Source organism: Oncorhynchus keta, chromosome 17, assembly GCF_023373465.1.
Source record: "Oncorhynchus keta strain PuntledgeMale-10-30-2019 chromosome 17, Oket_V2, whole genome shotgun sequence".
Lineage (NCBI taxonomy): Eukaryota > Metazoa > Chordata > Actinopteri > Salmoniformes > Salmonidae > Oncorhynchus > Oncorhynchus keta.
Genome location: NC_068437.1, coordinates 10,502,941 through 10,518,822, shown reverse-complemented (window position 1 = coordinate 10,518,822; position 15,882 = coordinate 10,502,941). Strand labels below are relative to the sequence as shown.

Below are 15,882 nucleotides of genomic sequence, written 5' to 3'. Positions count from 1 at the left end.
GAACACCTGAATGGTGCAAATACACAATCCATGTCTCAATTGTCTCAAGGCTTAAAAATCCTTCTTTAACCTGTCATCTCCCCTTCATCTATACTGTTTGAAGTGGATTTAACAATTGACATCAATAAGGGATCATAGCTTTCACCTGGATTCACCTGGTCAGTCTGTAATGTTTTGTAAACTCAGCGTATATATGATATTAATTATTATTTTTGATTTTTTTTTAACCACCAGTTCTGTAGAAATGATAATTGGCCTATATATTTTGAGATAACTGGCCTGTTTCTGCCCTACACATTTTTATTACGAACAAATCAGTCCCAAATGTATTTTTGCTTGCATCATTGTGTTGCAAAAACGGGTATATATAGTGCCTTCGTAAAATATTGAGACCCCTTGACTTTTTCCACATTTTGTTAGGTTACAACCATATTCGAAAATTGATTGAATTGTGTTTTTTTTTCAAATCTACACACAATACCCCAATATGACAAAGCAACAACAGGTTTTTAGAAATTGCTAATTTATCAAATTCTAAAAAATAACTGAAATACACATTTACCTAAGTATTCAGACCCTTTACTCAGTACTTGGTTGAAGCACCTTTGGCAGCGATTACAGCCTCGAGTCTTAGGTATGACGCTACAAGCTTGGCACACATGTATTTGGGGAGTTTCTCCCATTCTTTTCTGCAGATCCTCTCAAACTCTGTCAGGATGGACGGGGAGCTTTGCTGCACAGCTATTTTCAGGTATATTCAGAGATGTTCGATCGGGTTAAAATCCGGGCTCTGGCTAGGCCACTCAAGGACATTCAGAGACTTGTCCTGAAGCCACTCCTGCATTGTCTTGGCTGTGTGCTTAGAATCGTTGTCCTGTTTGAAGGTGAACCTTCGCCCCAGTCTGAGGTCCTAGGTGCTCTGGAGCAGGTTTGCATCAAGGATCTCTCTGTACTTTGCTCCGTTCATCTTTCAGTCGATCCTGACTAGTCTCCCAGTCCCTGCTGCTGAAAAACATCCCCATAGCATGATGCTGCCACCACCATGCTTCACCGTAGGGATGGTGCCAGGTTTCCTCCAGACGTGACGTGACGCTTGGCATTCAGGCTTAAGGGTTCAATCTTGGTTTCATCAGACCAGAGAATCTTGGGTGGGCTGTCATGTGCATTTTTATTTTATATTTAATCCATTTTAGAATAAGGCTGTAACATAACAAAATGTGGAAAAAGTCAAAGGGTCTCAATACTTTCCAAAGGCACTGTAATTTATTTTCGTCACCATTTTGTCTCATTGAAACAGGCAAGCATTGTACATAGCCCAATATTGAATTGTTAACATGGGAAATAATCACTTCCTCCCCATAAAGATTTCGAAGAGAGGGCCCCTGCCTTCACGAGGGGATATATTACACAGGTGCCGTTTAGCATTTTCCTGGGCCTGCAAAACATTTTAATGTCCACCTTGGCAGCAGAGAGAAAAAAGTTCAGCTTTAAAGTTAATGTCCTGCAATTATACACATTTTACCATGGGGCGGAGAGAAACGTTTAAAGTTTAAAAACACATTTCATGGCGTTCTACTCATTTTTGCATTGGGTGGAGAGAGAAATGGGCAGTTTTAAAGCAAATTTCCTGCAATTCTACATATTTTGCCATGACAAATGCCGCGTTCACATGCTATCAGTGTTATCGGAAATTCCTAGTTCTGACTGGGAAGTTTCCCTTGAATGACCCTCCAAGTCGGAATTACAAGTGGGAGGCTCAGAGAAAATGTTGTGGCCCGAGTTGCCGGGTTGTGACGTTTCACCACTGACATTTTACCTTTCAACCAAAAGATGACAACAAAATCCGTCTTTGACAAACTCAACCCTATCAATATAGATAACGTAGCTAGTCTGACAATATTGTCAATGTTAAGCAAGCAACATTAGTTAACTTATCAAGCTCGCTAAAATCTTATTGGTTTGTAGTATAAGTGTTCTGGCCAGAATGTACATCAATGACAATAAGTCATTTTTATGACATCATATTTAAGAAATAGGAAGTTCTGACACACACGTGAACGCAGCATTATGCCACGTTCATATGATATCTGAGTGAGAGTGACTAACAAAATCAAGAGGTCAGTGCCCCTGGACACATATCTTGCGTGCCCAGTCAGCAATTTGGCCATGATTACTACAAAGTTTAGACAGCAGGCTAGACTAATTTACCTAGCAATCTATAAAATGTTAAACGACATGGGCTAATTGAGTGACTATCAGCGACTGACATAACAAGAGGAAAACTGCTGATGCACAACCGAAGTTCGAAATTCCACATTGTGTATTCTACTACTATACTGCTAGTAAGTTGACTTCCCTACATTTTTAGAATAATGATTTGATTGGGGGGCCCCTAAAAACAGAATTGGGTGTGGTAGGGGATTCGATTAACCCATTGAGTTCCACCATAACGGCGGTGTGTTTTGAACTTCTAACCCATTTGAATCATTATGTGTTTGAGCTACAGACTTCTGGGTTGGAACATTTGGATTTGTCTATTTATTCTTCATCTGTAGATACCAACCAGTTTGTGTAATTAACGGGGGCTGAGCTAGAGTGGTGTTTGTGAGACGAGGGCGAATCCCAAAGGGGCCAGGTATTTTTTTTATAAATCCTAGGACATAGTGTCTACAATACTGTAACAAACTCCACATAGTTGTCATCGACTAGTTGGATATTAATTTCCCAGTGAGCAAACTATTTCTGTACAGCTTTCATATAAATTCATTTTTGTCAGGTTTTTGCTTTGGCAAAATTAAATCAATGAAAAGACCATTTTTTGCTGGGTGTCACACCCTGATCTGTTTCACCTGTCCTTGTGCTTGTCTCCACCCCATTCCAGGCGTTGCCCATCTTCCCCATTATCCCCTGGGTAATTATAACCGTGTTCTCCGTTTGTCTGTTGCCAGTTCGTCTTGTTTGTCAAGTCAACCAGTTCCTGATTTTCCCATGTCTCTCTTTTTCTCGCTCCTGGTTTTAACCCTTGCCTGTCCTGACTCTGAGCCCACCTGCCTGACCACTCTGCCTGAGCCTGCCTGCCGTCCTGTGCCTTTGCCCCTACTCTGGATTACCGACCTCTGCCTGCCTTGACCTGTCGTTTGCCTTCCCCTGTTGCTATAATAAACATTGTTACTTCAACACAGTCTGCATTTGGGTCTTACTTGAAACGTGATACTGGGGTCTCGGGACTGATAGGGCTCAAATGGTATGGTTAACTGGGTAGGAGGAGTTTGCACTGGTTGAAAAGTAATTGCATTCATTTTGTAACCGGCTGCGTCCTGGGCATGAGCCGAGTGTCCAGTTCAAAATGGATGGCAAACCTTGCCCAACCGGGGCACCCACTGTTCAATTTGAGAAGAGCGTTCCTCCCTCACCGGTTTTGCCCGGTCATGTCATGGGCCATAGCCCGGTGCACCCTGATTCAGCCTAATTAAACTCCCTCAAACCCAACCCACTGCTTATCTGAAAAGCAACGTTGGTCTTTTCTAACTCCAACCTAACTAATTATACAAAAATAAACTGGAACCTTGAACAACATACTTCATATATTCTAATAACTCACATTTGAGAATGTTTAATTGTTTGATTTATTCCATATTAAACTTCAGGCCCTAACCTAGGAACAAAACGGTTTGTTTCTCTCTTGAAGTTGCCTGCAGGGCAAAATGTTCTTGAACATTGCAGATAGAAATTCACAAATAGAGCCGAAGTGATTCCTTATTCTACATGTCGGAGTGGCATGTTAATTCTACCTAACATATTTATATCTGAATGTTCTAAAACGTTGCGTCCTGCTGAACACACCCCAGTTCTCTCTCTCTCTTTCTAACCCCACCTCTCTGGCCAGAACCAGGAAGTCCCTCTCCCTCCCACAAACTCTCTCCTGAGAAAACAAAGCTGATCGGAGTATCTGTCTGTGTGAGAGTGAACAACAGTCCAAATGGCTCAGCAAGGAGTTCTCCTGGATCAGGACCAGTTCTGTTGTTCTGTCTGTCTGGATCTACTGAAGGAGCCAGTCACTACTGCCTGTGGACACAGTTACTGTTGGAGGTGTATTGAGGACTGCTGGGATAAGAATGTTCTGAAAGGGGTCTATAGCTGTCCCCAGTGCAGACAGACCTTCACTCCAAGGCCTACTCTGAGGAAAAATAACATGTTGGCTGAGGTAGTTGAGAAACTGAAGAAGACAGTACTCCAGGCTGCTACCCCTCCTACTCTGTGCTATGCTGGACCTGGAGATGTGGCGTGTGATTTCTGCACTGGGACCAGAAAGCAGAAAGCCCTCATGTCCTGTCTGGCGTGTTTGGCCTCTTACTGTGAGACTCACCTCCAACCTCACTATGAAGTTCCTGCCTTTAAGAAGCACAAATTGATTAAAGCCACAGCTCGACTACAGGAGAAGATCTGCTCTCATCATGACAAACTGCTGGAGTTTTACTGTCGTACACATCAGCAGTGTATCTGTATGCTGTGTGTGATGGATGTACATAAAGGCCATGATACAGTGTCAGCTGCAGCAGAGAGAACTGAGAAACAGGTAGGACCTGTTCAACATGTTGGTGACTGTCTGATGAACAAAGACTTAAAGATACAGTAGGAACTAAGTCTGTTTGAGTTATATATATTTGATATATAATTGACCCACAGCAGAAGTAACACAAACTGTGAGAATATAAAGTACCAGTCAGAAGTTTGGACACACCTACTCATTCAAGGGTTTTTCTCTATTTTTACTATTTTCTACATTGTAGAATAATGGTGAAGACATCAAAACTATGAAATAACGCATATGGAATCATGTAGTAACCCAAAAAGGTTAAACAAATCAAAATAGATTTTTCTAGTTGAGATTCTTCAAAGTAGCCGCCCTTTGCCTTGATGACAGCTTTGCACACTCTTCAGCACATATAGGTTCGGGTAGGCGAAGTGAACGTCTGCGATCGCATATACCCTTAACATACCTACGCTTGAAAAACGCAATGTTACCGTTTGTCCCTCGAGATGCCGTAAACCAGTACACTTTCTCAAAATAGTCTGAATTAATCGAAGATAACGCAAGAAATCCGTAATTCATTTGCACATTTTTTTGCAGAGGAGGTGTTAGGTGCGCAATTTTACATCTCACGTAAGATGTTTGCAGCAGTATTTCTCAAGTGAAAGAAATTGCATGAAAACTAGTCGTCTTCCCCATTTTTGGTATAATGGCGTTCGCAACAATTATATGTGCATTACATTTACATTTAAGTCATTTAGCAGACGCTCTTATCCAGAGCGACTTACAAATTGGTGCATACACCTTATGGCATCCAGTGGAACAGCCACTTGCATCTAAATCTTTTTGGGGGGGTGAGAAGGATTACTTACCCTTACTTACCCTATCCTAGGTATTCCTTGAAGAGGTGGGGTTTCAGGTGTCTCCGGAAGGTGGTGATTGACTCCGCTGTCCTGGCGTCGTGAGGGAGTTTGTTCCACCATTGGGGGCCAGAGCAGCGAACAGTTTTGACTGGGCTGAGCGGGAACTGTACTTCCTCAGTGGTAGGGAGGCGAGCAGGCCAGAGGTGGATGAACGCAGTGCCCTTGTTTGGGTGTAGGGCCTGATCAGAGCCTGGAGGTACTGAGGTGCCGTTCCCCTCACAGCTCCGTAGGCAAGCACCATGGTCTTGTAGCGGATGCGAGCTTCAACTGGAAGCCAGTGGAGAGAGCGGAGGAGCGGGGGACGTGCGAGAACTTGGGAAGGTTGAACACCAGACGGGCTGCGGCGTTCTGGATGAGTTGTAGGGGTTTAATGGCACAGGCAGGGAGCCCAGCCAACAGCGAGTTGCAGTAATCAAGACGGGAGATGACAAGTGCCTGGATTAGGACCTGCGCCGCTTCCTGTGTGAGGCAGGGTCGTACTCTGCGGATGTTGTAGAGCATGAACCTACAGGAACGGGACACCGCCTTGATGTTAGTTGAGAAAGTCAGGGTGTTGTCCAGGATCACGCCAAGGTTCTTAGCGCTCTGGGAGGAGGACACAATGGAGTTGTCAACCGTGATGGCGAGATCATGGAACGGGCAGTCCTTCCCGGGAGGAAGAGGAGCTCCGTCTTGCTGAGGTTCAGCTTGAGGTGGTGATCCGTCATCCACACTGATATGTCTGCCAGACATGCAGAGATGCGATTCGCCACCTGGTCATCAGAAGGGGAAAGGAGAAGATTAATTGTGTGTCGTCTGCATAGCAATGATAGGAGAGACCATGTGAGGTTATGACAGAGCCAAGTGACTTGGTGTATAGCGAGAATAAGAGAGGGCCTAGAACAGAGCCCTGGGGGACACCAGTGGTGAGAGCGCGTGGTGAGGAGACAGATTCTCGCCACGCCACCTGGTAGGAGCGACCTGTCAGGTAGGACGCAATCCAAGCGTGGGCCGCGCCGGAGATGCCCAACTCGGAGAGGGTGGAGAGGAGGATCTGATGGTTCACAGTATCGAAGGCAGCCGACAGGTCTAGAAGGATGAGAGCAGAGGAGAGAGAGTTAGCTTTAGCAGTGCGGAGCGCCTCCGTGATACAGAGAAGAGCAGTCTCAGTTGAATGACTAGTCTTGAAACCTGACTGATTTGGATCAAGAAGGTCATTCTGAGAGAGATAGCGGTAGAGCTGGCCAAGGACGGCACGCTCAAGAGTTTTGGAGAGAGAAGGGATACTGGTCTGTAGTTGTTGACATCGGAGGGATCGAGTGTAGGTTTTTTCAGAAGGGGGTGCAACTCTCGCTCTCTTGAAGACGGGAGGGACGTAGCCAGCGGTCAGGGATGAGTTGATGAGCGAGGTGAGGTAAGGGAGAAGGTCTCCGGAAATGGTCTGGAGAAGAGAGGAGGGGATAGGGTCAAGCGGGCAGGTTGTTGGGCGGCCGGCCGTCACAAGACGCGAGATTTCATCTGGAGAGAGGGGAGAAAGAGGTCAGAGCATAGGGTAGGGCAGTGTGAGCAGAACCAGCGGTGTCGTTTGACTTAGCAAACGAGGATCGGATGTCGTCGACCTTCTTTTCAAAATGGTTGACGAAGTCATCTGCAGAGAGGGAGGAGGGGGGGATTCAGGAGGGAGGAGAAGGTGGCAAAGAGCTTCCTAGGGTTAGAGGCAGATGCTTGGAATTTAGAATGGTAGAAAGTGGCTTTAGCAGCAGAGACAGAGGAGGAAAATGTAGAGAGGAGGGAGTGAAAGGATGCCAGGTCCGCAGGGAGGCGAGTTTTCCTCCATTTCCGCTCGGCTGCCCGGAGCCCTGCATTCCGCCACTTACTGTACAGGTGGATAATGAAGTTCAATTTTTTTTTTTTTAAAAGCGGGTAAAAAACAAAAATAATCATTTTATGTTAATTAAACTAAATCAGCTTGCTTTTCTGTTTTAGTCAGGTCCCTACACCGGCTCAGAAGGATCCTGTGATGGCGGGACATTTCCTGGCGACAGTCGTCCTTGCAGTGCTTCTGCCGTTAACCTGTTGCGACGAGCAATCCCGCATCCGGGATCGTAATTTTAGCCTCAAGCTCAATACCATAACGCAACGTTAACTATTCATGAAAATCGCAAATGAAATGAAATAAATATATTGGCTCTCAAGCTTAGCCTTTTGTTAACAACACTGTCATCTCAGAGTTTCAAAATATGCTTTTCAACCATACCAAAACAAGCATTTGTGTAAGAGTATTGATAGCTAGCATAGCATTAAGCCTAGTATTCAGCAGGCAACATTTTCACAAAAACAAGAAAAGCATTCAAATAAAACCATTTACCTTTGAAGAACTTCAGATGTTTTCAATGAGGAGACTCTCAGTTAGATAGCAAATGTTCAGTTTTTCCAAAAAGATTATTTGTGTAGGAGAAATCGCTCCGTTTTGTTCATCACGTTTGGCTGAGAAAAACCCCGAAAATTCAGTCATCAAAACGCCTAACATTTTTCCAAATGAACTCCATAATATCGACAGAAACATGGCAAACGTTGTTTAGAATCAATCCTCAAGGTGTTTTTCACATATCTATTCGATGATAAGTCATTCGTGGCAGTTTGGTTTCTCCTCTGAATCACATGGAAAAATACATGCAGCTGGAGATTACGCACCAATTTCGACGGAGGACACCAGGCGGACACCTGGTAAATGTAGTCTCTTATGGTCAATCTTCCAATGATATGCCTACAAATACGTCACAATGCTGCAGACACCTTGGGGAAACGACAGAAAGTGTAGGCTCGTTCCTGGCGCATTCACAGCCATATAAGGAGACATTGGAACACAGCGCCTCAAAAATCTGGCTCACTTCCTGTTTGAAGTTTCATCTTGGTTTCGCCTGTAGCATTAGTTCTGTGGCACTCACAGACAATATCTTTGCAGTTTTGGAAACATCAGAGTGTTTTCTTTCCAAAGCTGTCAATTATATGCATAGTCGAGAATCTTTTCGTGACAAAATATCTTTTTTAAAACGGGAACGTTTTCATCCAAAAATGAAATACTGCCCCCAGAGGTTCAAGAGGTTAAAGGTTCAACGCAGATTAAACACAGATTTTTATTTATTTATTTCAACACCAAATCATGATTGCTTTCTATTAAAATGGTCTAAAAGAAACAAATAGCTTCTTAGCGAAGATACATTTCTCAAGCAAGAATTTAGCTTGGACTGTCTGGGTCTGAGTGGGGAGGGGAAAACTGAAAACTAGCTGTTATTGGCAGAGATGTTTGGAACTCTTTCTAATTGGTCTATTAACGAATTTACCACCTGGTAATGTCACCAGGCCAAAGCTCCATCATGCACGGGGCTTTTAAAAATATGTGGGTTTTTGGTAACGGAATGACAAGGCAATGTTTCTTAAATTTACAGAAGGCAAATAATTTATCCAAACGGAATATAAGTGTTGATATTAATTGGCAGGGGTCTGTAATTAATGTATTTCTAATACCTTTTAAGACTTTTTGTCTGGTAGATGTTGTCTAATACCCCATTTTCCATCTGTTTGACCAGAAATCAAAGCCATTAGTTGCTAGGTTTCCATCCAATTGGCAACAGATTCTCATGCAAATATTTTAAAAATATGCATAAAGAAAATATGCAAATGTTTTCCACCAGTGGTGTGAATCCACCAAACTGACTTGTTGACATACAGTGACCTTGGAAAGGTGTGCACTTTCACCACCCTGTGAAGTTCATAATAATGTATTTAATCTGTAGCCTAATAAACTTCATGGTTTCCCGAGTCCTAGTTGGAGGACCACACACCATGCCATCGCGTGACTCCCAATTGTATGATTGTTATATCAATATTTGTGCTTAAAGGCATTTCCACAATGTCTAGCGTAATACATTTTACCGACACAAAAAGATCCCTCCCACCATGTCTAACAAAGAAATGTTCTGTCGGCATTTATAAAATTGTACGGAAACTTCCTGTTTCCTTCAAAGCTGTTGTGATACATTTTTGTATATAGCATGACTTTACTCGCATAAAAACTGTGGATGGAAACATGTGCCTAATTTTTAAGATGGGAAAATGGTTGAAAATGTATCTATGCCTTAATTTCCCAAAAATATACTCTTAGCTTTCATTTGACACCCAATTTGATATGCTCCTATGAACTTCACATGCTGGTGCTCATGGGTAATTTTACATGGAAATTACCATATAATACGAAATGTATGATGTAGTACATAATTACTTTAATGCCCCAAATGTATCACCATTTTCTCAAGCCAAACACCATTATCATTCAGAATATGCCCTTTCATGACTCCAAAGTTCAGTGTAAACTACTTGATACATGTAGGTTTACATAGCAACATATCAATTATTATATTGCGAAGGTATTTCCTCATTATTTTAGACCTTACTCTCTATGGGCCCTATGTCTCATTACGGTGTTAGTGGAACTACTGGACAAATAAAGCTTGATAACTCATTGAATAGTGACTTTCCACAGAAGCAACTGGGGATGAGTCAGCAGAAGGTCCAGCAGAGAGTCCAGAAGAGAGAGAAGGAGTTGAAGGAGCTCCAACAGGCTGTGGAGTCTCTCAAGGTGAATATTGACCAGAGATGCACCTTTTCACTTCTCTCGGAGAGAGCGAGAGAAACCCCTCTCCGAACTCACTGATCCCCACTGTGGGGAACAGGCTGTCTGGGCTCCTAGTTAAAGAGAGAATAGACTGTTTAACATGAAGCCTTCTCTTCTCTCTCTCTCTCTGTCCTAAAAGCACTCTGCACAGGCAGCAGTGGAGGACACTGAGAAGATCTTTACTCAGCTGATCCGCTCCATTGAGAGAAGATGCTCCGAAGTGAAGGAGCTGATCAGAGCCCAAGAGAAGGCTCAAGCGAGTCAAGCTGAAGGACTTCTGGAGCAACTGAAGCAGGAGATAGCTGAGCTGAGGAAGAGAAACGCTGTGTGTGACCAGCTCTCACACACAGAGGACCACATCCATTTCCTGCAGGTAAAACTATATTGCCTTGATACAGTTGAAGTCAGAAGTTTACATACACCTTAGCCAAATACCTTTAAACTCAATTCCTGACATTAGTGTACCTATGATGAAAATTACAGGCCTCTCTCATATTTTTAAGTGGGAGAACTTGCACAATTGGTGGCTGACTCAATACTTTTTTGCCCCACTGTATGTTTGAGGAATTTTAATTGAGATTTCTGTTGTTTGAATTTGGAGCTCTGCACTTTCACTGGCTGTTGTCATATCAATCCCGTTAACGGGATTGCAGCCCTAAGAATTTTGCGGAGTGGCTGAAAATGAGTTTTTAATGACTCTAACCTAAGTGTATGTAAACTTCCCACTTCAACTGTACATGTTACTCATCAGTGTAGAATGGATGAAACTCTCAATTATTTGTCTGTCCGTTTGTCTGACTCCCAAGAGTTATCAGTCTCTCTCCAGTCCCAGTGTTTCTTCAGACTTACCCAGCATCACTGTCCGTCCTCTTCAGTACTTTGGATATGTGAGTAAGACTGTGTCTGAGCTGAGAGAGAAACTAGAATACTTCCTTAAAAGAGAATGGACCAAGATCTCGACTACAGGTACGTTGAAAATAATAATAACATCAACTATAGATCACTGAAAGTTCCCTACAATTCATAAACAGTGCATTCGGAAAGTATTCAGACCCCTCGACTTTTTCCACATTTTGTTACGTTACAGCCTTATTCTAAAATGGGTTAAATAAAAATAATCCTCATCAATCTACACACAATACCACATAATGACAAAGCGAAAACAGGTGTTTATACATTTTTGTTAATTTATTATAAAAAACAGAAATACCTTATTTACATAATATTCAGACCCTTTGCTATGAGACAGGAAATTGACCTCAGGTGCATACTGTTTCCATGGATCATCCTTGAGATGTTTCTACAATTTGATTGGAGTCCACCTCTGATAAATTCAATTGATTGGACATGATTTGGAACGGCACACACCTGTCTATATAAGGTCCCACAGTTGACAGTGCATGTCGGAGCTAAAACCAAGCCATGGGGTCGAAAGAATTGTCCATAGAGCTCCGAGACAGTATAGTGTCGAGGCAAAGATCTGGGGAAAGTTCTGCATTATTGAAGGTCCCCAAGAACACAGTGGCCTCCATCATTCTTAAGTGGAAGAAGTTTGGAACCACCAAGACTCTTCCAAGAACTGGCCGCCTGGCCAAACTGATTACCTCAGGGAGGTGACCAAGAACCCGATGTTCACTCTGACAGAGCTCCAGAGTTCCTCTGTGGAGATGTGAGAACCTTCAAAAAGGAGAACCTTCAGATCAGGCTTTTACGGTAGAGTGGCCAGACGGAAGCCACTCCTCAGTAAAAGGCACATGACAGCCCACTTAGAGTTTGCCAAAAGGCACCTAATGAACTCTCAGACCATGAGAAACAAGATTCTCTGGTCTGATGAAACCAAGATTGAACTGAATACCAAGCGTCACGTCTGGAGGAAACCTGGCACCATCTCTACGGTGAAACATAGTGGTGGCAGCATCATGCTGTGGGTAGGTTTTTCAGCGGCAGGAACTGGGAGACTAGTCAGGATTGAGGGAAAGATAAACAGAGCAAAGGACAGATAGATACTTGATGAAAACCTGCTCCAGAGCATTCAGGAGATCAGAGTGGGTCGAAGGTTCACCTTCCAACAGGACAATGACCCTAAGCACACAGCCAAGACAACGCAGGAGTGGCTTCGGGACAAGTCTATGAATGTCCTTGAGTGGCCTAGCCAGAGCCCGGACTTGAACCAGATCAAACATTTCTGGAGAGACCTGAAAATAGCTGTGCAGCGACGCTCCCCATCCAACCCATCCAACAGAGGTTGAGAGGATCTGCAGAGAAGAATAGGAGAAAGTCCCAAGCTTGTAGCGTCATACCTAAGAGGACTCGAGGTTGTAATCACTGCCAAAAGTGATTTAACAAAGTCTTAAGGAAACGGTCTGAATACTGATGTAAATGAAATATTTGTTTTTTTTATACATTAAAAAAAATATATGATTTTGCTTTGTCATTATTGTGTTTAGATTGAGGGGAAAAAACAATTAAATCCATTTTAGAATAAGGCTGTAATGTAATAATGCACTGCAACACAACAATGCACTGTACATGTGCAATATGGTATGACGATAACATTCCCTCTCTCTGTGAATGTGTTTGTTTGTCTGTAGTGGATGTTTTGCCTACAGAGCCCAAGACCAGAGAACAGTTCTTACAATGTGAGTCTCTTTATTCAAAGCAACTAACAGTTCAGACAGGAAACCCTCATTCATTTAACCATTTATTAGAAAAGAGATGACAATAGATTTGGTCTTGGCATTAGGCAATGCTACTTCAGGGGATGCCATATCAATGAGTACCGTTATTACCATTATCAATCAACCACAGGCAGTGAGCGAGATATATACCAATCCCCCTGACAGGAACAAATAGCAGAAACAAACAGGTGGAGGCTGGGGTGGTGTTGAGACTAGCAGAAAACAGACAATGTATAGCGGGTAGCAGCGATGTTACCGCGGCAGCAATATTAAGCAGCAAAGAAAAGCTAATGGCATAGTTTAGCGCAGAAGAGGGTGTGTGTGTGTGTGTGTGTGTGTAGAACTGGTCAAGTTCAATAGACCTCAATATTAATGTAGGAACTGTTTTAATCCGATTGGTGTAATCTCAGTTGATGCTATCTCTATCACTAATGCTCTTTATACGGACACTCCTCACAAACCCTGAGATAAGAATATATACTATAGCAATAGTGGATATAGTCAAAGACTGGGTACTGCAGCTATCTGATTCATTGTCTTGCTCCATTGATCTCTGCTCTGCTGTAAATCAAATACCGGGTACACTGTAACAAATTGGTGAAAATGTACAGCTAAAAATCTTCAATTAGCTACTGGAATTCTTTGTTACAGTACTGTAAAAGCAATGCATTATGGGGGATCAATGACATTCAGCTACACTGTTAGCAATTGCTGTAATTTTACAATAAATTACTGTATTGACTGTTTTGCTGTTCTTCTACTGCAGCATACTGGAAAATGATGGTGCATTGTGGGAAATGGGTACAGCCACAGAATACAGAAACCTACTGGCTACTGTGCTGCCAATCATTCACTATATTGCAGTACCAACCCATACTGTATTTTTGTAGCACCAAAAAAAGCTTTTCCTGTAAATCTACAGTAACCTACCGGCTACTGTTCTGCCAGTAAATTACTGAAAAAAGACTGGATTTTTTAAACATTGTGGATACATTATTTGACAACTTGTTCTAAACTCTGCTGGTCTCTGCTCCGCTCTTCTCCCAGATTCCTGTCAGCTCACACTGGACCCAAACACAGCATGTGAAGAACTCTTTCTGACTGAAGGGAAGAGAAAGGTCACCTTTACAGATCAAGCCCAATCATATCCTAACCATCCAGACAGATTCACCAACTACTACCAGGTTCTGTGTAGAGAGGGTCTGTCTGGATGCTGTTACTGGGAGGTGGAGTGGAGTGGGCACTGGGTTAATACAGCAGTCTCATATAAAGACATCAGCAGAACAAGGGCAGGTCATGCATTCGGATCCAATGACAAGTCCTGGAGTTTAGGGTGCTCTACGGGTGGTTATCGTTTCATACACAATAATGTTGTGACTAATGTACCGGGCCCTTGGTCCTCCAGAGTGGGAGTGTACCTGGATCACAAGGCAGGTACTCTGTCCTTCTACAGCATCTCTGACACAATGACCCTCCTCCACAAAGTCCACACCATATTTCCTCAGCCCCTCTATCCTGGGTTTCGTCTCTATGGAGCTAATGATACTGCTGAGCTGTGTAAACTGTGGTAGGGGCCCACATAGATACTAGTCATGCTGGTGGTGACAGTCCCCATGTGTGATGCTTCATTCGGCTTAGTTCTTTTTCTGCAGTTACTTCACCGGACTGATTAGATCTTCAGAGATGTAATTAATAAAAATGTCATGTATTTATATTCTATCAAATGGAATGTTTTAATCTTGTACATTCACCATGGTGTATGTTTTTGATGTATATTGGTTTGCATTGAGCGCCATTGATATGTTTTCTATTGGTTATCCGTCTCTATGCAATTGTTCTCAGTGGCATGGAACAGGTAGTTACACTTACTTGCTAACTATACTATTTGGGATGGTTTCCCGGACACAGATTAAGCCTAGTACTAGATTTAAAAGCATGTTCAATGGAGCTGTCCGGGAAACCAGCCCTAAATTTGCCAAATTTGATGCACCCGTAATTTTCAGGCGCAACGTTAAACCTATCCAGCAGGTGGTGCTACTGACCAAACAATAAAAAACTGCAAATATCTTGATTTGCCAGTCAATATATTGTGCTAATATCGTTGTAGATGTATCGTCAATCCCGAGTTAGGAATATATTAAGTTAGGCCTTCTATTGTTCAGCGATTAAAAAATATTTATGGTGATGGGAAATTAATACAACAAAAATAAGGTAATGATTTGGATTGTCAAATTGATTTTCCAATTGGATAAACAAGTTCCTGAAACGTTAAAATACTGCGTTTCACCAGTATCTTACAGTTGTTTGTATGTTTATGTCTGACATTAACAGATGACATTAACAAACACTATAGTAATAGTATTCCGAGGTATGTATTTGACTTTTAAATGGACTGTGTTGAAGCTGGTTTGTGGTGTGGTGATAGAGGAGGGGAGGAGATAACGATAAAGAAGACAAAAGATTTTCATACACAGGAGAGTTACTGGCTCTGTCCCAAATGACACCTACTTCTGACCAGGTCAATAAGTAGTGCACTACATTGGGTGTATATTTCAGATCACTGTCATTGGAATACTTCATGGCCGACATTCCCCATTCGTGTTTAGACATCCTCTCTTTGAACTGGGACAGATTCTAAATGGTATTGATACGCCATACGGGTCTAACTAAAGTTCCACATACAGTACCTGTATTCCTTCATCTCCAGAACTTTACCTGATCTCACTCTCTCACTCACTAGGGCCAGCTCTAGGTATAAGAGCCCCCCTTTACGAGGTATGCTTAGATATGCAGACATATTTAGATTTTTAAACATAGAATTAAGCATAATGACTATTGCTCTAGAAACAAAGGAAAGGCACGTTTCAGGTGTTTAAAAAATGCTAAATTCTCCAACTTCCGCACGGGAAGTCTAGTCACCCTCTGGACCACCTCCCCAGCTATCCACACGTACTTTGTGTTAGTGTAAGAATGTGTGAGTAGAGTTCAGTATGTGTGTGTGCATTGAGTTAGTGCAAAAAAGGGACAATGCAGGTGGTCTGGGTGACCATTTGATTAGCTATTTAGAAGTCTTGTTTAACAGTCTTATGGCTTAGG

At 42.6% G+C, this 15,882-nt stretch overlaps 1 protein-coding gene across 2 annotated transcripts; it reads left to right on the top strand.

Moving 5' to 3' along the window:
* The first annotated feature begins 3,897 nt into the window (after positions 1-3,897).
* Positions 3,898-14,857, top strand: LOC118396410 (tripartite motif-containing protein 16-like). Of its 2 annotated transcripts, none has more exons than XM_035790591.2 (6): positions 3,898-4,576; positions 9,977-10,072; positions 10,248-10,481; positions 10,924-11,074; positions 12,700-12,747; positions 13,834-14,857. In XM_035790591.2, the coding sequence occupies exons 1-6, from the start codon at positions 3,980-3,982 to the stop codon at positions 14,355-14,357; spliced, it is 1,650 nt and encodes a 549-aa protein (XP_035646484.1). In that variant the 5' UTR covers positions 3,898-3,979; the 3' UTR covers positions 14,358-14,857. The 2 variants fall into 2 exon arrangements, with proteins under 2 accessions (XP_035646484.1, XP_035646483.1); XM_035790590.1 differs by having other exon boundaries at positions 3,899-4,576; positions 10,915-11,074.
* The last annotated feature ends 1,025 nt before the right edge of the window (positions 14,858-15,882 follow it).

Bases quoted from the DNA above. Each gene is read 5' to 3' on its own strand.
- LOC118396410 (XM_035790590.1), top strand. From the start codon at position 3,980: ATGGCTCAGCAAGGAGTTCTCCTGGATCAGGACCAGTTCTGTTGTTCT. The intron at 10,073-10,247 runs GTGAATATTGAC...CTGTCCTAAAAG, and splicing joins AGGCTGTGGAGTCTCTCAAG to CACTCTGCACAGGCAGCAGT. The intron at 12,748-13,833 runs GTGAGTCTCTTT...CTCTTCTCCCAG, and splicing joins CAGAGAACAGTTCTTACAAT to ATTCCTGTCAGCTCACACTG.